Genomic DNA, 24,944 nt, shown 5'->3' on the forward strand with positions numbered 1-24,944 from the left:
AGAAATTATTTTATCTTAATGAGTTTTAAAAATATTTTACAGGTTGCTACTTTCGAGATTGCAGCAGTAGGCCATAACCACAGTGGCATATTTTTGTGTAATAATCACTGACATACATTACAGAACGCTTATATATATATATATATATATATATATATATATATATATATATATATATATATATATATATATATATATATATATATATATATATATATATATATATATATATATATACTTTGGGAGTTTTACACTAATGAAAATATGAGCTTTGAAAAGATGCTTGAGATAACTTTTTTCTTTAGGCTGCATTATTTCATGGCCTGATGCAATGAACTCTGACACGTTTTCAAATGTTGCTTATTTGTTCTGATCGTGCCAACTTAAAACCAACCTGGCACTTTTTTTAGTCATTCTTTGTGTGGAGTTTGTGAGAGCCTGACCTTTGGACCTCATCTTTGAACAGCAAAAGTTTTAAGGTATTTTGTCGACAAATCTTTGAGGCTGCAAGGTACAGGTGTTTCTCATAAGATGCATGGGAAAATGTGCTGGAGAACAATTTGTACCTGGTAAACTGAAGAGTGGTCATACGATGATCAGACCACGGTGGAGTGACTATGATGTCATGATGACAAATGTGCACTCTAAAGACTATTGGATTCAGGAGGAGTCCGCCATTCTCTCCAACTTCTTTATTGGCTTATTGGAGATCTCTCCTTAGGACTCTTTTGCCGATGCTCTTGAGAACTGTGGCCACTGCCGCTGTTCTATCACTTTCCTTGACTCTAGCCTGCCCACCGAACTGTCGTGCCCTTGCCATTCCTGTATGCTTATGAACTTCTGTGCTGGACTGTTTGGAACTGTCTGGTGAGAGTCCAGACTTGAACTTTCTGATTGATGCTCCGTTCCCTTTTGCCCATACCCAGGGACTTTCCCCAAGCGGACTTTAGCTTGATTCCTGTATCCCTACTGAGAACATTTTATTGAACCATCCTCTTGCTTTCAAACCATTCTTTATACATTCTTTGATTTACCTAGACTAAATGTTTGGATTCTTACTGCGTGCGTTAGTATGCATGACAGAATTCTTAAAGATGTTACTTATGTGTATTGATCTTGAGTCTCTAATACAATAAGCAATTTATTCTAAAGATCTGTTGTGAGTCTTTTATTTTGAAATTCATGCTCTTTCTTTTGAAACTGCTTGGGAGTTGGCTACCAATTAATGGTCCTCATTGGGTAAGCCAGTAGTGGATCATCTTAGATTTTCACGCCTCCCTACGATGAAGAAAGGTCCATCAGAGGATCAATGCCTCTGTGGTAAAGTATAGCAAGTAGATTGAGACTTGCATCCGCATGGGCCCAGTGCTAGACAACCATTAGAAGTGCTGCTGATGCTGCACGGCAAAGAATAGACTCCCACTATTACCCCATATTATACTGCCCTGCCACACTTTCTTCATAGGTGTAACATTGAGATGCTGTTGGCTAGTGATCCCCCACTGTGTTTAAAGCACTGATAAAAGGGGTGTGTTCTTGATGAACTTTGATAGTGTTGACCTTGGGCCAGAGTATGCAAAGCAGAATGCTCACCTCAAAAGATTTATGGTAAATGGAATCAAAGGCCTCATTGTCCAGCACCTTTGGTACAGTCTCAGTGAAAGAAATCAAGGCTGCAACCAGTACTAGACTTTCTTTATAGTTACAAACTGAGGCACTTTTACAAAATAACAGTCTGATTAAGCCTCTTTAATGGCCCGGAAAGCATAGACTCTAGACAAGTCTCATCCAGTCCGTGTTTTTCAATGCTGTAACAGAGACACAAAACAAGTAAACAGTCTCTTCAGATACTAACAACTATAATTAAAACATGCAAAAATTAATACAAATGTATGGGGAGCAACGACGGATTTGGGTTGTTAAGTGATGCACAAGGTGTAATCAAAAAATTACTGACTCATCAAAAATAAATGTCTTCCAAGCAAATATCTGAAGTTTAATAAAGCACCAGTTCCTTTTCAAAACTGCTCTTGAAGGAGTACGCTTAACGCATATCACATAGTTTGAAGCTAGTGATGGTACACCACCGCATATCTACTTAACAGTTTATTTTGGAGCAAATTTTAGTCAAACTCTACTTCATCATAAATTCGCTAATGTGAAAAGGATTAAAAAGCATCACTTATTCATAAGCATTTTTTAAAAATAATTTTTAGATGAAGTGAAATAAATGTGGCTACATCGTTGTAAAAGTGCCTGCGTTGGTTGTAACTACTCAATAGGTTTTATATATACTTGTAACCAAGTTGGAAAGGAGAGTGTACGAAAGATAAAGAAGTGTCATTACAATAGCTAGTGATACATTTTGCTTCCACATACTTTCCATCGTATTTATTAAAAGGTTTTATATAGCGGTGGCTAGACCCAAGGGTAACAGAGCGCTTTACATTGGTATTAATTGCAATAAAGCAAAATATTACAATGAGGTAGTATTCAAAAAACCAAAACGAGCAGTAGAAAGCAGCATAAATATTACATAATCAAATTACAAAAGTTGCAATGGGCTACAGCAAATCCAGATAGATTAAGTTAGTGAGAGAGGAAAAGGATGGAAAAGAGGGAGTAGGGTATAGGCATGGGAAGAGGCTAAGGAGGGGAGTAGGTTAAGGCAGTATCATACCGCAATATATGGATATTTTTTTTTTAAAAAACCTTTATTGTAGCATTCAATAAAATACAAGCCTGGGCCTACAACTGCGGGGGCCGGCCGCTAGATAAATTAAAACCATCGATATTACAGTACTACACAGCTCATCAGCCGACAACACAGAGGTTCGGCAGCGATTCAGGACAAAACTGGTATAAGAATGCACAACTAAGTTCCAGAATGAGTCAGAGGTTTTGTTTTATATTATATGAGAGAGGATCAGGTGCCATACAATCAAACCAGATAATGCGGGGGACAGGGTAAGAAACAGGATAGACATATAATAACCACTGTGATAGAGAATCGGCGCCAAAGCATACAGATCGATACAAATGAACACACAATATACATTCCATGTCGCGCCAATTCTCGGAGCCTGCCCACCCGGAAATCGGATATCATAAAAGCATGAGCACTAGATACAAGCATACGATAAAAGTCCGAATGATTCGTAGCTATACTGATCCTTAAGAAAGAAAGAGAAGGAAAAGAAAGGCCATAGAATATAAAAAAGGCAAAATAAACCCCCCCCGTCCAGCCCCCCACCCTGCACCACTGCAGATGGCTACAGCCTAACCCCACTAGCAGCGTGCCTGTTGCCCCTAATAACTAAAACCCTAAAGGAAGGAAAAAGAGTGGAGGAGGGCATATACATTTGGGCTCCCAGCCCCTTTAGACCCCCCGCCAGATACAGCCACCCCCTATCACTAAAAGAACACTTATGACAATACTATAGAAGAAAGTAGAGGGTACCGGAAAACACCGCCCAGCCTCTTAAAGCAAACAGTTACAGGTCGAACACTTGTGAAAGCCACTCCAACCCTTCCCGACCTAGTCAAACTTAACCTTGGCCCTTCCGAACAAGGACACGGCCCCCCCCCCATCGAGACCCAAAGGCACACAAAGAGGTAATAAAGGAGAAAAGAGTCATCAAAAATCAATCCATGGCGACTCGCAGGCAGTGGGTCCACGGGAACTTTAGACGCTGAAGAACTCTCCCTCATGGATGAACAGTCCCAATGTATCCTGCACAGGAGTCGTAGAGTCACCAAGAAAGGAGAAGACGACCACAAAGTGAAAGGAAAGTCACAGACAGAAGTCTCCGGGAGGGGAACGCCTTTTGATATCTCCAGAGCCGATAGTGGTGGAAGGTTCGGTGATACCATGACATCCTCGGGAACACCGTCTCCCAGGGCACCATCCGATGGTTCCAATGCTTGTATCCTCGCGGGGCTCTCGCACGGAGTCAAAATAGCCACGGTTTGAATGGCTGCAGATTCCTGTTTCAACCGTAAGGCCGGGTCCGGTTCTACCAGGAGCATCTCAGATAGGCGCAAATCCAATTTGCTCAATAAGATGTCCACCTGTGAGCGAAACGCCCAAATTTCCGCCAGTACTGACCTCAGCGATGGCTCATGCATCGTTCGATCCACGGTCTCATGCCCGACATCAATCCCAATCACCTCCCCGGGTGAATCCGGCATCCTCGGGGGGGGACAAACAGGATCGCAAACGTGCAGATGCGGAGGGTGACCGGTCTTTGTTCGCAGCCATGGTCCACACCGTTAAGGCCGCAGGCCAGAGGCCCCGAATCACAAACCTCGGCGGCCCCAATACCGGGTCCGCTGGATGGGGACCCCCACTCACAGCCAGCAATAAGCAGAATCACTCCTCCATCGATAATGAGCAAGAGAGACGATCGCCGCCAAATTCGGGCTTAAACAAAGCCTCCACTCCGGTTGACCGGGCCCAGCCTGGTTCTTCTGGCTGATGTTGTTGCAATGCAGCCCGGCTGTGAAAGTACTCGAGGCCCCGGCTTCACCACTGGAGCAGGCCGCAAACTTCAACACGACAGAACTTCATCCAACAAGCCGATAAAAGTTTCTGGATTTCACCATCGGACTGCAGAACAGTTCATGCACACAGAGACCAGGCCTAAAGTCAGGATAATGTACAGGATATCGCGGCGGGTTACGGAGGTCGGCGGAGCCGGGAGCCTAAGCAGCCATCTGGTTTGCTGACGTAGCTCCTCCCTCAATATATGGATAATTAATTGTAATGAAATAGAATTACAATGAGGTAGTACTCAAAACCCCTCCGGACACTAAAAACAACTCCAGTTTTACACTATCAAATTACATGTATTGCAATGGGCTACAACAAGTCCTGAGAGATTAGCCTAGCATGGGAGGGAAAGGATAGAAAAGAGGGGGGAAGGGTATGGGAATGGGGCGAGGCTGAGTAGTGGGGGGGGGGTTAAGGCAATACCAAGTGGGAAGAAGCAGGTCCTATGGGAAAGGCTAGTGGGAGGAGTTAGTGGGCAAAGGAAGATAAGAAAGGGGAGGAGAACAGTAGGAGGTCGTGGAGGGATAAGTTCTCAGGGAAGGAATTAAGGACCCCAGTATTTGTTGAGCAGGAGAAGTTTGAGGTCTTTTTTTAAGCTGACATAGGAGGGGTTGCAACGAAAATATTTAGGGAGGGAGTTCCAGATGTTTGGCACGTTCCCGGAAAAAGGAGCAAAATTGTGTGGTTTTCTTGTTTAACAGAGGAGGGACAAGAGCGAGGGTGTTGGAGCTCCTCAATGATCTAGAGCAGCCAGATTTGTGAAGTTTATCTGATAGGTACTGCGGGGAGCGTTGATGCAGGGCTTTGTGCGTAATGCAGGCTATCTTGTAGGAAGCTCTACCTTCAACGGGAAGCCAATTGAGGGCTTTAAGGGTAGGGGAGATGTGATCCACCAGCGATTGGACGACTAATTTAAAGTCGTCAACAGGAAGGAAGGGTTTTATTTTTTTTAGGTGATGGGAGTGTGAAGAGAACGCTTTCGACAGAATTTTTTAAGTGGGGATAAGAGTAAGGTTCTGATCAATGTTAAAACCGAGGGATTTAACTGAGTTTGATATAGTGAGAGAGAAGTTGAGTGCGGTAAGGTCAGAGATTCAGCATAGAATGTGGAGCAAGTTATTCTTAGGGGAGAAAATAATGATTTCGGTCTTTTTTGGGTTGAGTTTGAGGTGGTTGTAGTGGAACCAGGATTGAATCTTACTCAAGGCATCATTGAGGTGAAGAACTTCCAAGCAGGATTGAATCTTACAGTAAAGTTGGGTGTCATCAGCGTATAGGTGGTAATTGATTCCTGCTTGTTTAAGGAAAAGGGTGAGGGGTTCCATGAAGAGATTAAATAGAGAGGGGGAAAGGATGGAGCCCTTGGGGGCCCCTAGGATGACGGGCAGAGGTTTGGAAAGGCAGTCACGGATTTTAATTTGCTGGGTTCTGTGTTGGAAAAAGGAGGTGAACCATTTGAGGACTGAACCGTTGAGGCCAAAACGATCTTTCAGTGTGTTAAGTAGAGTAGAGTGGTTGACTGTGTCGAAAGCAGCGGAGAGATCAAGGAGAATGAGAAGGGAGGATTTTCCTTTGTCGAGGGCGTGATGGATGTCATAAATTATGTTTAGCATTGCCGTTTCTGTACTACAACCCTTTCTGAAGCCTGATTGGAAAGAGTCTAAAAGATTGAATGAATCAATGTGTCTATCTAGTTGGAGCAGGGTGCATTTTTCAAGGGCTTTTGAGAGAAGAGGAAGGTTAGAGATAGGACGAAGGTTATTTAGGTCTTTAGGGTCACCAGCAGGATTTTTGAGGCTGGGAGTGATTTGTCCCAATTGCAGGGAATCGGGGACACAACCCGAGTTAAAGGAGGAGTTGACGATAGAGGTCCAATAGGGGGCAATGATATGTTTTAGATCTTGGACAAGGTTGGAAGGTAGAGGGTCTTTAGTGTGAGATAACGGTTTAAGTTTGGAAATGACGTGAAGGACAAGTTCAGTTACTGGTTTGTTTAGTGGAGTGGTGTGGCTCACTGGTTAGAGGCAGCAGACTCGGAAGCAGAAGTCGGCCCGGGACCAGGGTTCAATTCCCAACGCGGCAGGGTCGTGGACCAGGGTCAGCAGACTCCATAATTCTCGCCTCGGTGCCTACTCTAACCAGGGGTCCCACTCGGCAACTCTGGGCATTAGCTTGCTAATCTCCACAACGTCGGGGATGCTTGGCTCCACCTTGGGGACTCCCAGTGGGGACCATCCCACAGGGAAAGCCAGGACGGGTTCCCCAGCGGTATACAGCTCCAGGACGCCGGCTGGCAACAGTGCGCTTTACAAGTAATACATTACATTACATTTTACATTACTGGTTGAAAGTCGTGCCAAGAAGCATTATTTTTTTGCTCAAGTGTGATGGGGATGGGTTCAAGAATAGGGACGATAGGAGGGCACAATGAGGAGTGATGAGGAATTTAGAGAGTGAAGGAGAGTTGGAGGAAATGTCCGGGGAGAGAAGTAGGTTAGGAGGGAGGGTTGTTAGGGGGTGTTAGGGCGAAGGATTGATCAATTTTGGAGATTTTTTTCTGAGAAGTAGTTGGCAATTTCTTCGCATCTCTCAGTGGTGGCAATCACCTTTGGGGTGCAGAAGATGTTTGTTCTTTAACAATGCTGAAGAGTTCCCTAGGTCTGTTTTTGGCCAGGTCGAGTTGTGAGCGGAAGACTTGGCATTGAGGATTTTTTTTTTATAGTTGGACATAGTAAATCTGAGGAGAGCGAGATTAAAAGGGGAAGGGTTTTGCCTCCATAAGCGTTCAGTCGATCTAAGTGCGCGCCTCTCATTGTGGAGATCTGGATTGAACCGGGATTTGGAGGAGGACTTTTTCTCTTGTTTTAGTCTGGCTAGGGCAATTTGGTCAAGGACCTTAACAATGGATTTATTAAAGTGTTCGGTGAGGTCATTGGCATTTTGGGTGGGAGGAGAGAGTCGAAGTTGAGCTTTGACTTTGGTCTCAAGTTTGCCTGGGGGGATGAGATGAAGATTTCTGGTCAGTTTAATCTGTTCGATGGTTTTGGGTGGAGGGGGTAGTACAGTGTTAGAGATTGTGAAAAGGCTGAGGTGGTGGTCGGACCAGTTGATGGGAACGATGGAGGAAAGGTAGACCAGCTCATTGCTAATAATGATCACATTGAGAGTGGCTCCTTTGGAGTGAGTATGAGAGTGGCATAGTTGTGTTAAGTCATTGATGTCAAGTAGATCAGTGAGGAGGTTGACCATAGGACCGTCCTTTTTGTTCCAATGAAGGTTAAAATCTCAGAGAAAGAGGTTTTTAGAGTTGGAAAGTGAGGATAAGAAGGTCGGACAATTCTTCTGCAAAAGGAAGAGGGTCGCCGGGAGGATGATAGATATTGTGTTGTCGGATTGGAGGGGAGTCTTGCACTTTAAGTTCCGCTCTGAGGTATTCTAAAGTAGAATGATCGGAATTTAGCACAGGGGAGAGTTGGAGTTCAACATTATTGTTTATCATGTTTTACATTTAAAGTTGACTATAAAAACAGCGTCTAAACTAAGCCTTTATTTTCTGCTTGCAGAAAAACTAAAGCTACAATTTGTTTCTTTTCTCTGCATTTAAACAACGAATGTCGTCTCCGTCTTTCAGTTGGTGACTCCTGTGGGTAAATCAGCGCCATATAAAAATATTCATAAACGTTTTTGCCTGTGCTATAAATAAAAGAAAAAGCTAATTCTGTGAGTCACGAAGGTGAGAATATAAAATAATTGGATGATGCTAAAAAAATGTTGATCGTTAAAATGACCCATTCATTAGTAAACAGCAGTACCAACGTATCTGGCCTGCCTGTGATGCAACGAATGGACACATGGTGGCGGAATAATTCCACGCAAGAAGAATAACGAGGCAGAAATGTATTTGCTTCACATGTGACATGATGGTGTCAATTCCGCAATGTGCACATTTGCAATGTGCTACAGTTTCCGTAGTATGTATCCCAGCTGCGTGCCTGTCTGTGATGTAACTAGAAAATAAAAAGTAAACCAGATCCAGGACACACCTACAAACTTTTGTCGCATAGTAAAAGCATGTTTGAGATTAGGGTTTGATTTGCAATTATAGTGGAAACAAATGCAATTTACATAGCAACACGATATTTTCTTCACAAATGTAATGGCAGTATTTGAACCTTTTCTGTTTACCATATCCTAACAAGTGTGCATAAGGTTTTTGTATCCCCAGGTTTTAATACTTGTATTTTTATGCGCAGAGAGATTTTGCTACAAAAGAAACGTTGAAGCAGAAACAGATGGATGAAATAAGGGACCAAAAGACGGGGCTGGAAAGGACCATAGACCTGAAATCGGACATGCTGAGTAAAAGGCAGGCTGAGCTCAGAAATGTGAGATCCGACCTGCAGCAGCTGGAGGGGTCCTCGGACCGGCTTCACGAGCTGGACCAGGAGCTTGTGAAAACGGTAAGGTTTTAGTTTTATCTCTCCTTTCTGGAGCTGTGGTTTTGGAAACACTGACTTAAATTTGGCAAGCTGCAGAACTGCCTTTTGGCGAATGTCCATTGGTTAAACTTAGAGGTGGGAGAGCCAATAATGAGAGCCGACCCAGCGCCGACCCGAGGGCCTGAGGGACTACGAGCCCGTGCGCGAGCCGAGGCCTAAAAACAGTTGTCATCTACATCACGAAACACACAGAAAATCTGGCAGTCTCTTTAAAATAAAATAAAAATATCCAGCATGCATAATCGTTTCACCTTAATACATCAGAGTTTTTGTGTGGTGCAAGCTCAATCTCACGTGTTGAAAGGCACTCTCACATGTGAGAATCAGGAATAAAATACAACACGTGCCTAGGATCGCACAGTTTGATCAAGTGGGGAAGCCAGGATTAGCTCCGGACTTGCTGCTTTCATATAATGAGACAGATCCCGGGCACACACAGAGCCGCATCCGAACGTTTCACAGGTCTTTAAAAGACCATTTGAATGTTAATTAGGCCTTGCAGTTGTTATACCCCTTCTAAGAGCCGCTGCAGCTCCACTCTGCCTACTGATTAAAGGTTCAGCCCCCCCCCCCCAAAAAAAATTTCTTAGCCCCCCCCCCCCCCCCCCCCACCCCCCCTGAAATTTGTCTCTAGTTGCGCCTCTGAATCCACCCACTAGATGATGGCTACCCCTTTCTCTCCATTGTAACACAAAGGGTTTATGCATTGTTTCGCACTCTTGGCGCGTGATGGTCAATCGTGGATGGGAGGCAGAAGCCACATTAATGCTTGGCTTGGTTTGGCCTTGAGGGTCCAATGGGGACCTCGAGCTGAGCCAGGCCTCCGGCTCGAGCTTTGAGTGGGTCGCCGACCTCTACTGCAGGTGTCAAAATCTGGTCTGCACATTTTAATTCCTGTATTCTTTGCTGTCCTGAATTAGCACAGTGCAGGTTTTCACACGTGGACTGCAGGAGTTCCTCTTGCCCATGCTTGGAAACATCCCGATGCATGTTAGTCAGACTTTTAAAACACATTTTTACTATGTTTCAGTGAACAACATGGCTTCCAGGTAGACCGAGATAATGATTACTTGAATACGCATCAGATCGTGGTAGTGGCAGTAGAAAAGCTTTATTCGATTTTTGTAAAGTTAAAAATCATAAAAGCAACGTCATCATAAGTCGATACATAATGTACACAAATATAACAATACATGGAAGGAAGAAAGATTGCATTGTATACAATAGTTTTAAGAACACATTAAATTTTTCCTTTTTCTAAAAACACTCTTTAAGAATCCAGTCATGATAGCCACACACAATTCATCATTTAAAAGCTGGAGATACAGTAAAGCTGGGCGGTAGTGGTGCCAGGGACCATGGTTTTTCAAGAGTGGTTTAATCCATCAGGCTCTCTCTTTTTGGTAAAAACCACAAAAACAAATCACATGAAGTGTTGATTGTTCAGCTCTTCCATCGCATGGGCAATTGATAAGCTTTTTCGACCAGTCATTGATATGAGGAAATGAGACTAGGCAAAAAAAGATGTCAAATCTGAACCTAGTAAGTAGGAACCTGTCAAAGCCCCTGGTGCACCAATTCAGATAGGGTTGCATATTGCCCGATGTAAGCAACATTTGGTGCCGCACTACCGAAACTTTGTTCAGCTCTACCCCTAACCGCAGGGATTCCAGATGATACCAGCAATCTTTCTTTAGGTCTTTCCTCGAGATCCTACATAGCCCCTCTGGTGCGGTATAAAACTCAGGTTTCCCCATATCCAGACAAAACTTTTGAATGTATGATAACCACGCTATTTTATGAGATTTGTCAAGAGCCATAACATCACAAATGATCTCTCTGTTTAATTCTAGCTCGACTGCTGTCCAGACCATGTGCCAGAGTAATAGTTGTTTCATCGCAATCAGGTCACTGATGTGACGGACCCCCAGCTCTGCGTGGCAATTAAACACAGATAAACTAAAAGGAACAGCTAAAATAAACCTTAAAAAAGCATTTTCTACAGTTTGTAATTCCCTGGTGTCTATTATACCCCAGACACCAGCCCAATAAATGGCTGTACTGACACATTTGGCCGAATAGATCTTAAGTAGGATTGCAGGGGGTCTTTTTCCCATCTTACGTGAGAAAGCCATGAGCGCCGCAGTAGCTTTTTTAAACGACAGGGTTCTGCTCCTAATTGCTGGACCCCAATGTCCCCCGCCCTCAAGAACTACTCCCAAATATGAAAACGTTTTAGTGGACTGCACTTTTTCGCTGCATGCAAACAGTTTACAAGTTTTGGACTTGCCCCCTGGTGCACGTCATCGCAAAGGTTTTTTTAACATTTAGAGTCAAGCCCCTAGATTCCATAAAATTAATATAAGCGTCTAAGGCTGACTGCAGTCCTCTTTCTGTCCGGGCCATAATAACAGCGTCATCCGTATATAGTAGGGACACTACTTGTTTGGAATTGATTCTGGGTGAATCAATGACTTTGGACACCAGGACATCTTCTAATTCATTCGTATATAGATTAAAAAGAAGAGGCGCAAGGACGCACCCTTGCCTCACTCCACGTTTCACATAAAAGGGTTTGGGGCATTCACCGCTGGTTCCGAATCTCACCCTTGCCCCAGCATAGAGTTGCCTTAAAAAAGAAATTCTAGGCTCTTCTATTTTCAGGTTTTCCAGTACCTTCCACAATCGATCGTGCCTAACGCAATCGAATGCAGCACTTAGGTCAACAAATGCTGCTTAAAGTTTTCAAGCTTTGGCCTGAACGTATTTCCCTTGAAGGAGTGTGAAGTTCAGGACCTGTTCCACAGTACCCATCCCTTCTCGGAATCCCTACTGCACAGGGGATAGAACTCCTGCTTCATCTGCCCAGGATAATAGTCGATTCAAAACAACCCTACCCACAATCTTCATAAAAGAATCAAGAAGGGAGATAGGGCGGTAACAAGAGGGGCTCTCTCTATCTCCCTTCTTGAAAATGGGAATGATGATTGAATCAGACCAGGTCCTGAGAAAACCCAGCTCGCTACTTGCGTCCATGACTCTCTTCAATATAGGGGACCATAAATCGGCTGAGTATTTGAACAAATCGATTGGAAACCCATCTATTCCTGGGGCTTTACCTCCCCTACTCTGCTCTATGGCGGTGGACATTTCGCCAATTGAAATTCCCAGGTTTACATTTTGGAAAATCCAAGATGCCTCCTTTTCTATGCCCTCCATATCAACTAGCTTTGTGGTCTCCCCTGGATTGTAGACTTCCGAGAAGAAGTCAATCCAGGAAGTTTCGCTAATGGCAACCTCTATCCTCGCATTGTTTGTTGCGTTAAAGAAGGGGGCATTTACTGCACGCCAAAATTGGTCACAATCCTTGGATTGAGCAGCAAAAACCAGATTGTTCCAAGCCTCCTGTTTGATGTTTTTCTTGCAGTTCTTTCGGGATAGACGATAGATTTTTCTACTAGTAGCCACCTCGGCCTGGTCCCTGTTCTTTTTGTGTAATGCAGCCTTAAGATTAGAATGTGCCTTAGAACAGGGAGCATCGAACCAAGAATTGGTCGTTGGCCTAGAAATAGAACCTCTCCCCTTTCGGGACAAGCTATCTCGAATGTTACGTGTGATAGTCTCAAAGGCTACCATGGTCTCCTCGTGGGAGGCCTCTGCGTCTAAACACCTCTCGATTGAGGCAAGGGATCCCCTGACAATCTTGGCATGCATGGCCTCCGCATCAATATGACTCCATTTAATAGCATAGCCATTTTGTCTAGGCATATCACAGAATTTTAACCATGACAATCTTTCTATCAGTGTGTTGTACTGGGCCTGTGGTAGTTTGATGGCAAAAGAAAGGGGAAGATGATCACTGAACCCTACAGAGTGAGTAGTGTAACCTGTATACCAACTGGCATGACTTTCAGAGGCTACAATAAAGTCTATAATGGTACCATGCCCTCTCCCCACAAAAGTTGCACTGAAATCAATACAAGGGGAGCACAGTCTATTAACAAAGTCTAGATTAAAGGATGCCAACATTTCGTTCAGTGATTCACCCCCATCCAAGTGGGAAAAGTGTGGAGATGAAACTTCCACACCTGCCCCTGTAAATCCACAGCCCCGCCCACTAGATCACACAACTTATGGTTAAAATCCCCCCGCAAACAATGATACAATCCCTCCCTTTTGGGGTGATAGCCCCGTATAGGTCCTTGGTCTGGGAAGAAACCATATCTGCGACTAAACATTTGTTCAAGTTGTTATAAATGTTAATCAAGATGATATCAACCTTAGAAGCCAACTGAATTAATAAAATCTGATAACAGGTTCCCAATTTGACTACCTTAATGTTCTCAACACCCAGCAGGTTCGAAATATATATACAGAGCCCCCCGCTATTCCTCCCACGTTTGGATGGTAAAGCAGCGGCATGAAAAGTACTATACCTGTTTATATGAACAGGCTCAGTGGTCCAGGTTTCTTGGAAGCACAGAAATCCAAATGAACTAACGAACTCAACCCAGGAAGAATCCAAAACCCTATCCCTGATCCCTGCAATATTCCAGAATAGAAACTTAGTATTCCCTTGTAAGCTGGAATTGGCAGCTATTACTCTATTGCTACGAACAGTAAGAAGCTCACCAATCTGCCTAACTGTACTAGCATCAAGAGCTTCGTGAATGACATGGCCTGGATACCAAGTGATGGCTTCAGTACAGGCTTTTGGAGCTTCGGGGATAACAGGGCCCAATTTGCAAGTGGTGGCTAGATCAGTTTCATCACGCAGCCCTGGAGCAATGACTGGGGCAATGACATAGCGCAGCACAGCTGGGATATCTGGGCTGCTGTCATTGGGTGCTGGAGATGAAGAACTTGTCAAACAGATTGGTACAGGGAGTTTGCAACTCAGTCAGTCCACACCCTCCAGGTCTCGCAAGCTATCGTAGCGATTGTGGAGGCAAATTTGGAACCGATCTGATGGCCAAGAATCGCGTGGAACACGAGGGTCGTTTAAGTACTGGTTCCAAGGATCCGAATAGGCCAGATGGGCAGAATGTGCAGGATTTGCATACGGCGGGGCAAATGGGGGTTTATGAGTGTGATGATGGCCCTCAAGATGATTGCGTTGTCTCCTCATACGATTATCCTGCGGGTGCCTAAATGGCCTAATTAGGCTTTCCACGTTGGGAACCCACGATCTTGGCTTTACCACCGGACTTAACACATTTCTTGGATAGAAATAAGGCAGTTCTCTTGGAGTAATCGAGCTGCTGCCTGTAAGGGAGGACCAGTTCAGAATGTGACTAACGCCCTTTTATCTTTAAAACTGATTATGACAATATCCCCTATAATCCTTTTTGGGCTGGGACCCAGCCATGCAATTCGCCGAACCATAAGTATTTCACCATTTAAGTGAAGGGGTAGGGGCCGGTTCTGTTTTAGCCAGTGAATGGCTTTATTTTTGAGTTGGACTTGGTCTTCCCTTTTACCTGCTTCCAAAACTGGGACAGCCGTTAAAATTACCACAAATGGGGCCGCTTCATGGGCAAATTGACTCTATGTCTTTTAGGAATGTGGGGCTTAACAGTGACATCTGCAACTATAGGTTTTGGTAATGAACAACTAGGTGTCACACGCCCCGTGACTTCCTTCTCCTGCCCATTAGTGTTGTGTCCAGGAGTCTCCGTAACCTTTGACACGACACTTGTAGGTTGTGTGGGGTATTTGTGGAGAAGTGTGGCTCAGGGGTTAGAGGCAGCAGACCCGGAAGCTGAGATCGGCCCTGGACCAGGGTTCAATTCCCCGCCTCGGCGGGTCTTGGGCTAAAAATTCCACGGACTCGATAATTCTCGCTCCGGTGCCTTCTCGACTCATGGGTTCACACTCTGCGACTCTGGGCAATAGCTTGCTTAATCTCCACAACGGCCCCTCGCGGCGGGATGCCTGGCTTTCACCTTGTGGATACCCTGCCGGGGTTATCTCACAGGGGAATACCAGGACGGGTTCCCTAAGCAAGCGCTTAGATACCGACCTCGGTCAGTGATTTGCGCTATATAAATACATGTACATTTACATTTACATTTTATTTATCCTGGATCCGGGGCGCAGGAGCGAGGGGGACGATACTAGATGTAGGGGCAGGGAGTACCCCAGTTGGACCCTTAGTGCTCTTGTGGGACCCCTTAAAGACTTTCTCTAGATCATCCAACTGAACAGTTATCCTCTTAAGCCTCTCCACCAAGGGCAAAGTAAACTATCTAATCAATTTCTCAATACTCCCCAATAGGTCTAGACCCTGCTGTTCTGGAGAAAGAGTAGTCTTAACAGGCGGAGAGGGTGAACCTAAAGGTAGGTGGTCTGGCTTCTTAATACAGGGGGAGGACATAGCTTTTTTCCTAGCAGTACCATGCCCCTTCCTTCTCCTTATCTTAGGTGGAGGACCATGACAGCTGTGTACATCCGCATCTACGGGCCGTTTATTAGGCTTGGGAGATGACTCAGTTGCTACTGGCAGGGTGTCTGTCAAAAGTTCCACCTCATCTAGGATGCTGACCAGCGAGGCGGAAAGATTGATAACAGAATTGGAAACAGCCAGAGAATCTGGGGGGGTAACCCTGTCCTGGAGTAGCAGGGGAATACTGGAATCAAGCGGAGGCTCTGGGCTCTTAGGACCTTCAGCTCTATCAGTTGGCAGAGGCAAACCTGAGAAAGTAGGGCCCTCTGAGGATCTTTTGTTCTTAATATGTTCAATCGAGCGGCGCCTATTGGCACGTCGCTCGGCTAAGGCTAGGTCCCTATCAACCTTGGAGACCGTCCTAATAACAAAGTTATCTAACGTACCCCGTTTGGCTCCCCCCTCGACAGTCAAGTTAGGAATGGGTGAAGACATATCTATATTGTATAACAGAGGTATATAAAACAGTGCTGGTAGTAGAAAGTACTAGTGACCATGTAAAAGAAACAAAAAAAAAAGAGAAGTTTTGGCAATAACGTACGTGAATATGTAAGAAACAATGGGGCGCCAGGTAAAAGTGTTCCTTGCTTACAAGACAGCAGAAGAAAAAGAGAAGCCCGGCCCGGCCTGTTCTGGCCTCGGAGGGCCTCAGAGGGCCCGCCCTTTGCCCGGGCTTCGCCCCGGGCTCTCCTGCGCAGCGGGATTCGCAGGTACTTAAATAGGTTGGGCCGTTGATGTGTGAGTGGGGCGGGGCGACCAGGGAGAGCGGGCCAGGTGAGACGGCCTCGGGGTTGCCGGTACTCCTGGGAAATCGAGTCCCGGTCCCGGCGCTCGCAGCCCTGCAGCCCTGTCAATCACCCACGGCAGCTTCAAAGGTCCAGTCTTTCCAGCAGTGACGATGCGGGACCCGCGAAGCGGGTGCCGTGAGAGGTAGTAGTTTTCCTGATGGTCTGCAATTTACCAACAAAGTCTCTGGTAGCGTCCCACGAGCAAAGCAGCAGGCAGAGCTTTACCTCCCACTGATCGTCTCCTCCTGAGACGGGCGAGTTGTCCATCTTGGGCGGCTCTGGGTCAGCGTTGCAGCGTTTGGGCCCCTCCCCCCCAGACCAGTACTTTAGGCGCACTGTGGACCTCGCGCCCACCACTCAGCACACAGAACTCCCGTGGCTTCGCCGGGAGCAACGTTAACTTTTAAAAGCCCTCTCTGACCTTGGTCATCGCTCGCTGTGCCCCTCAGCTGCGCTCTGGACTTCCGCGCACGGCAGCACTTCTTAGCAGCCTCTATCTTCTCCCTCCTGCACGCCACCCAGAGCTCCTCCCGCTGATCGTCTCCTCCTTAGACGGGCGAGTTGTCCATCTTGGGCGGCTCTGGGTCAGCGTTGCAGCGTTTGGGCCACTCCCCCCTAGCCACTCCCCCTCATGTGTCCCTACATAATGGTTGGCCAGTCCCGGCAGCACAGCGGACGAGCGCACCGGGCGCGACGAAGGCGCGCCGAAGTTGCGCCTAAGTAAGCCCGTCTGCGCCCGTCCGCGACGGGCCGGGACCAGGGGCCTTAGACCCTGCCCCTCCTTTGGTGTACACCCCTTCCCAACTATTGTCCTTCTCTGCTCCTGCCCCTCTTTCTCCCTCTGCAGTCCAACACTTAGCTTCGCACGGTATCTATGCCCCCAACCCTCCTTGCTCCTGTCCTGTCTCTCCTACTTCCTCTTCCTCTATCTCTTCTATGCCCTCTGTCACTGGCCCCATTTCTGGTTCCCCAACTGCCTCTGCTATCCTCCTTAATACTCGTTCCGCCGTTAAAAACCAAACTGCCCTTTTCAATCTCTTGGACACTGATTCCCCGGACTTTCTTTTCCTTACCGAAACCTGGTTCTCTTCTGATTCACTCCCGGACCTCCTTGCTATTCTTCCTAGCACCCACTATGCCCTTCGTGCTGACCGCCCTGACGGAAAAACTTGAGGCGGTGCGGCGATGATAGTTCGCTCTTCTATGAAATTCCAGCTTCTTCCGCACCCCCGCATACCCAGTGTTGACTTTCTGGTGGCCCGCTCTCTTAATCTCCCGGTACCTCTTACGGTGATCCTCATGTACCGCCCCCCTCAAAGTATGCCATCATTTGTGTCTACCTTGCAGGACCTCTTGGCCACCTTGGCGGTAAATAATTCCTCGCTGCTCCTGCTTGGTGACTTCAACTTTTGGCCGGGTGATCCGAGGGAGGACTCCTCATCCAAAGACTTCTCTGCCACACTTCAGTGCCTTAATTTCTTACCTCGCGTTTCGGTCCCTACCCACACTCACGGTCATATCTTGGACAAAATCTGGTCCTTACGCTGTAACCTTTCGGCCACCTCTATCCTTCCCTGTGTCTGGTCGGATCACTCCATGATCTCCTTCTCTATCCACTTGGGTCAAGCTGAGAAAGCCCCCTTGCCTAAAAACATCTTGGCTCGAAGTTGGAACAAGACTGATCTTAACGATCTTTCTTCCTTATTGTCTTCATCCACTCCTATCCTGACTGACCTGCCCTTGGAAAGTCAGGCGGATGCTATTAACACTTGGCTTTCTTCTGCATGCGACCAGGTCGCCCCACTCAAAAAGATCAAATCAGCTCGCCTCCATGACGCTCACAAGTGGTTTTCCAGCGACCTTAAATCCCTGAAATTAGAGCTCAGGCGCTCGGAGCGCCATTGGCGACGCAACTACTGCCCTACCCTCCGCCTCAAATACAAAGCCCTCCTTAACAACTATAAAAAAGCCATCTTAGCGGCCAAATCTAAATACTTTACTGAGCGAGTGGCCCTCTCGGCCAACAAATCTCGTGAGATTTTCTCACTAGTTCACAGCCTTGCCACCTCTGATCGCGCCTGCCTTTCCCTTGCCCCTTCTCAATCTCTCTGCCATTCTTTGAACGATTATTGCATCAATAAAATCATTACCATTAAGGCCAACATTCCCATTGTGTCTCAACCTGAACTGTCTGATCATTCTCATCTGTCTCCCTCTGTTCTGGATCATTTCGAACCAATTTCATCTGAGCTCTTCCTCGACCTGCTTGTCAAGGTCAAGTCCGGCTCCCCTGCGGACTGTGCTCCCGCACGGATCCTCAGAACTCTCTACACTAGCTGTCCCATCCCCCCCCTTACTTTTCTCAACACTTCCTTGGCCTCGGGTTGTGTTCCCTCTTGCTTTAAATCTGCTATTGTTTTTCCTATCTTGAAAAAAGCCGGCCTGGACCCCTCTCTTCCATCTAATTTCAGGCCGATTTCCCTTCTCCCCTACCTAGGGAAGATTCTCGAAAGCTACGTGACATCCTGCCTTTCCACCTACATTGAGGAGAACCATCTTTTGGCCTCCCACCAGGCGGGCTTTCGTCCCGGCCACTCCACCGAGGGTGTGGTCCTCGCGGTCCTGGATGAACTTAAGGGGAAGGCCGACAGCAACCTCCCCCAGGCCTTGGTCCTTTTGGATTTGTCCGCTGCGTTTGACACGGTCGATCATGCCATCCTTCTCGACCGTGTCGGCGCAGCGGGCATCCAAGGCACTGCCTTCTCCTGGATCGCGTCCTTCCTTCAAGGCAGATCACAGGCAGTTCACCTCTCTGACTTTTCTGCTCCCCCTCTTCCGGTCACCTGTGGGGTCCCTCAAGGTTCTTCCCTTTCCCCCCTTCTCTTCAACCTTTACATCCGCCCCCTCATCTCCTCTCTTCTCGAGCTGGGGGTCTCTGTGTATAATTACGCAGATGACCTCCAGCTCGTCTTTGATCTTTCATCCCCAGCTGACTCTCTCCCTATGTTTTGTTCCACTCTTGTTTTCATTTCCCAGTGGATGAGCTTCAATCATTTGAAGCTCAATCCCGACAAGACAGAGCTCGTCCTCACTGGCGGCTCGTCTAATCCCTGGTCCTCAGCTCACTGGCCCCTTTCTTTTGGCCCTCCCCCTTCCCCAGTCTCCTCTGTCCGGACCTTGGGCATCAAGATCAGCAATGATCTGTCCATGCATGCCCAAATCAGTTCCGTTGTGTCCTCTTGTTTTTCCTCCCTCCGTCTAATTCGTAAGATCTCCCGGTTCTTTTCTGTTGACGCTCTCAAAACCATTATCACGGCCCTCATTACATCCCGCCTGGATTATGGAAACGGCTTGTACGTAGGTATTCCTGCCTACGAAACTTGCCGTCTCCAGGCCATCCAAAACCAGGCGGCCCGCCTTATCCTTCGTCTTCCCAAATCCTCCCACATCACCCCGGCCCTCAAAACCCTCCATTGGCTCCCGGTTCACTTCAGGTCTCAGTTCAAACTAGCCTGCTTGGCCTTCCGGGCGCATGCTCGCTCTGCCCCGCTTTTCATTAACTCTCTAATTTCTTCTCACGCCCCCAGTCGTTCTCTCCGCTCTTCCTCTCTTTCTCTTCTTCACGCCCCCCGCTTCCGCAAATCCCGCACCGGGGGCACCCGATTCTCTGTGCGGGCCCCCCAGATTTGGAACAATCTCCCTCTCTCCATTCGCTCTATTCCTATTTTCTCCCACTTTCGTAAAGCCCTCAAAACTTTTCTTTTTCTTCAGGCATTCCCCGGCTAATCCCCTTTGGACCCTCTGTAGTTACTGATGTGCTCCTTAGCGCCAGGAAGCCGCTTGGCCGCAGTGCGCTTTAGAAATTCCTTTTTCATTTCATTTCATTTAAGCGGTGTGCGGGTGGGGCGGGGCAACCAGGGAGAGCGGGCCAGGTGAGACGGCCTCGGAGTTGCCGGGAGTCCTGGGAAATCGAGTCCCGGTCCCGGCGCTCGCAGCCCTGCAGCCCTGCAGCCCTGTCAATCACCCACGGCAGCTTCAAAGGTCCAGTCTTTCCAGCAGGGACGATGCGGGACACGTGAAGCGGGTTACGCGAGAAGTAGTAGTTTTCCTGATGGTCTGCAATTTACCAACAAAGTCTCTGGTAGCGTCCACGTGGTAGTGTATTGAGTTAATATAATATACACCAGTTTATCAAGTGCATATCAGATAATGGGCAAGTACATTCATAAAGTTATGTAACCCAATTAGCAGATGGCTTCTAAATGTACTCCCTGGATCCATGCCTCATATAAATGATGTCTTCCTAGCTCTTCTTTGTAGTCTGCATAGTTCTAATCAGGCAAGGAGGATCTTTTTGCACAACGCGAATCCGGTATGACGTAAGTTAGCTCAGGTGGTTTCTGTTTCACCAGTTCTATTCTCTCGCTCTGCCAGAAAACTCCAGAGTTGGCCCAAATAAAGCTTAGCTCTAATAGTCTGCAATGTTGCATACCTTCCAATCTTGTACTTTTGGGGTCGGGTCTTTTATCTATACATGAGCTAGTCTGTGCTTTGCTGCATGCTAGTGATTAGCGGTGCAGTTAATCTTGTGCAATATATATGAGTCGCTATATGTTAACAGTGATATTTCAATCGAATTGTGAAGGTACATCTCCAGTGCCTGCTTTTGTTGATTGAAGCATCTCATTTGATGCAGACATTGACAGCAGTACCACAAGGGTTATGGCTATCGATTGGCCACTCTCAGTGCAGATATGTCCCCACGTGGGTGAACCTCCTGCTGCCAGATTGGTGCACTCTAAACATGTTGATTAACCCCATCTTCTTGGCAAGAGGAGACCCACAGCAGTTAGCCGATGGGTATCCCGCCGGTTAAATTCTAAATAAGGCACCTTGTTCTCAATGTCTGCGGAATGACTAATTATTTTCTGAGGTGGGTAGGAAAATGTTCTTGTGTGCATTGATTGAATAGTCAAATTTGAATTAAATAGACAATATGATTATGTGTGAAACAAAGACTTAAATTGTTGCCTAATGTAACCCAATATGTGAGTTGGAAGTGATTTTTTGGAAAAGTGGCGTAATAGAAACATTCCTACCATCATACATGCCCCTAACTCTTGGCTTTTATTTGTAAAATGTGTTCACCGTAGAGCATAGACCAAGATCGAATTTAGCTCAGACAGTGTATTAAATGAAATGTTTCTTGTTTTCTGAAATCCATTATCCAGAAGGCAAAGTTTCATCAAGTGAGAGACAAGTGTTATGTTTCAGTTTAATAAACTACAGCCTTTAATTTATTTTTTTCAGTTCTGGAAAGACTTTCTTAATGATTTGAGTTTTGGATGGCTTTCAATCTCTAAGGAAGATGCTCCAAATATGAAATATGTTGAAACTGAAAACTTTCGGCCAGATTCATCAAGCTGAATTGCGCTCGCAAAGGGCCAGATTCTGAGAATCTGGCCCTTTGCCAGTGCAATTTTTGCATTTGGGATTCATCATCCCAAATGCAAAATTGGCTAATAAAGCATTCACACATTTGCGAGGAATTACATTTAAGGAATCTCTATTTGAGATTCCTTAAATGCAATGCATGAACCATTTTAAAATTGCGAAATTGCAATTTTGGGCCGCTATTTACCGCAAGGTCAAACCTCGTGGTAAATAGCGAAAACTTAGAAAAATGCATTTAAATGCATTTTTCTAAGTTGCATGTTACACACACACATGTCCTTTGGACATGTGTGTGCGCAACACCAATGTAGATTACATTTCAGGGGGGCCTTTAGCCCATAGGAATGAAAGGGGAGTTATTCCTTATTTGCGATTAGCAATTTGCTAATCGCAAATAAGGAATGTGTAGGAATCGCAATTTATTTAGCGATTCCTACATGAATCCCGTTTTGCAAGTCCTTAATAGCGATTCCTTAATAATCGCTATTAAGGACTCGCAAAACGGTACTATGATGAATCTAGCAGTTTGTGTCTTAATACAAGCAGTAGTGCAAAGAGTGATAGGGCTGTTAAACTATTCAGTTGTTGATTTTTGGAATCAGATTTAATATATGTTCGAGGCATGTGGGCCGCTAAATTCATATCTTGTGCATAGATCCCCGCCTAGTTTTGGGTCAGGATGATTGCACCTTGTTGTCCTGGAAGAGTCTTCGAAGTGTCACGAGATAGGTGGCTCCTCCCCTGGACTACAGTGCACATGGGCATCATCTCCATCCTCAGATTGTTTTTTCCCGCCATTGGGCTCGGATGTGTTCCGTGACTCTCGTTCGGAACCTATAGGAATAACTTGTTTTCTTCAGGCCAAAAGGCCTCTTTAAACGTCGGTATTGTACTTCGTTCGGTTCTGAGTTAACTTATCCGGTTTCCCGGATACTTGAGCACGTGTGCTCCCAGCTTTTTAGGCCAGATCGAAGATTGACATCGACGATGGAATTCCAGGCCCCGTTTAAACGTTGCCCAGTCTGTAGCGCGAAGTACCCTCTCTCAGACGTGCACCCTGTGTGCAACGGATGTCTGTCTCCATACCACGACGAGGAGAGTTGCTTGGCCTGTTCGAAATTCAGGTCGGAAGAGGCGCTCGCTCTTCGACGTGAGGCGAGACTACCGGCGCGGAGAGCGTCGGATGTGAAGGATATCTTCAAGGCTGGGGACGACGAGGGCGTCCAAGAGGAGGAACCGGAGCATTTCTCCGACCCGGCCTCCTGTCAAGAATCTTACTACGGAGAAGAGGTAGATGATGAGAACATCGAAGACGAGGAAGCCGTCGAGGTAAAAGACGACGGTATGGCCATTGGAGCCGCAGAGGGCGGCTCCAGCGATGAGCAAGACCCAACCGAAGCTTCGGGGGTCGAAAGTGACACTGTCTTGTCAAAGGCTCAGATCGAAGCATCGCCGGAAGGCCTTAGCCAAGATCTTTATACTCATTCTACAGCCCCGCAACCTGGCCCGGCTAAGAATATTTCAGAGCCTTTGGTGGGTACGCCTTCAAAAACGAAACCGAAACTGACTAAAGACAAATCGAAACCGAAACTGGTCAAGCCAGTATTCGTTTCGCAAAGCCTCGTTACATTGGATCCTAAGAAGGCTCGGAGTGTCAGTGCCCCTTCGGGGTCACAAAAGAGTGCCAACCCGAAGATCGGTACACCAAAGAAGGTGCCAAAGGCCAAACGAGACGGATCGACGTCATCTAAGGCGGCCCCCGGGGGCATGGACACTGAAGACGGACTTGAGTCGCAGCCGCCCCTCAGTCCGAATGCATACAAGTTGATGCTGGTGAAGGTTCTCGAAGACAAGCACAAAATGGCCACGTTGGAACGTGACGCCTCAAGCCGCGGCCATTTTGGGAATCCCAGCGCAACAACTGGCTCGACGTTGGCGATGGCCGTGAAAAAAGTCAAACAGCCATCGGGGCCTCCACCTATAGTTTTTGGACTGCCGCCGACCTCAAGACCTAAAACGTCTAAGCTGGCACAGCGTACCGACCCTGGGAAAATGATGTCAAAACTTAAGGGGCCGACCGCCACTCCTGAAGGCGTCGGTTCCAGTCAACCTTCTTCTGAAAGCTCTAAGAAGTTGTACATTGACTCTGCTACCGGAAGACTCACCCTTTTCAAACGGATGATCTTGCCGGAGAAGCCAATGGAATCCTATCAAATTCCACTTAAAAGGAAAAGAGACTCTGCTTCCTCGCCAGTTCTTTTCGAGTCCGTACGGCCTTATGGACAAGCCTTTACACATTCCCCCACACGCACTGAGGATGGTGGGGGGGAGGACCAGAATGACGAGCAATTCAACTATCCTGATGAATCTAATCAGGATAACTTGCAGGATGTGCTCGACGATAAAGGCACGGCGGACACCCAGTCTTACCAAGTAAAGACAGCCCCCGCAGAGGATACTGCGGCGTTCAACGCTCTAATTGAAAGGGCGGTGTTGAACCACGATGTGGTCACGCATGCAGACCTGGTTGAGGAGGACTTTCTGTTTGATACCTTCTCTACGTCGGACAGATCAGTGAAGACGCTGCCGATGCTGAAGGGTGTCCTTAAGCACGCCAATGACATTTTCAAGGACACAACCAGAGCAAGGGTGGTGAACCCACGTATTGAGAAGAAATACAGGCCTGCTCCTGTGGACCCTATGTATATAAGGGGTCAATTGCCATTGGACTCTTTGGTGGTCTCCAATGCCCGGAAGAGGGCGAATTCACTAACAAGTGGTGATGCTCCTCCCCCAGACAAAGAATCTAAAGTATTAGAAGCCTCTGGGAAGCGGGTTGCTGTAAAGGCGGCGAATATTTGGAGAATAGCCAATACACAGGCTTTACTGGCTAGATACGATAGGGCTCACTATGATACACTAGATCAATTGTTGCAACACTTGCCTGATGAATATAGAGAGGGGGCGGACATGTTGATTCAGGAAGGGAAACTGATATCAAACGCTTCTATCAAGTGTGCACTAGATTCAGCAGACACTGCAGCCAGGGCCATTAACACTAGTGTAATGTTAAGGAGGCAGGCATGGTTAGGAATTTCAGGATTTAAGCCAGAAATACAAACAAGTTTGCTCAATCACCCCTTTAAACCAGATTTCTTGTTTGGGCCTGACGTTGACACAATTCTTGAAAAGATCAAGAAAGACAC

General features: G+C 46.6%; 1 protein-coding gene across 1 annotated transcript in view; it reads left to right on the plus strand.

The window, feature by feature from the left end:
- RAD50 (RAD50 double strand break repair protein) overlaps nt 1–24,944 on the plus strand; it is a 441,934-nt gene that overhangs the window by 148,168 nt on the left and 268,822 nt on the right. Inside the window, exon 10 of the mRNA XM_086931566.1 lies at nt 8,806–9,012. Within this exon, the coding sequence (XP_086787692.1) occupies nt 8,806–9,012 (207 nt within the window). The remainder of the gene's footprint in view (nt 1–8,805; nt 9,013–24,944) is intronic.

The sequence above is a fragment of the Lissotriton vulgaris genome, chromosome 7 (assembly GCF_964263255.1).
Source record: "Lissotriton vulgaris chromosome 7, aLisVul1.2, whole genome shotgun sequence".
In the NCBI taxonomy this organism is placed as follows: domain Eukaryota; kingdom Metazoa; phylum Chordata; class Amphibia; order Caudata; family Salamandridae; genus Lissotriton; species Lissotriton vulgaris.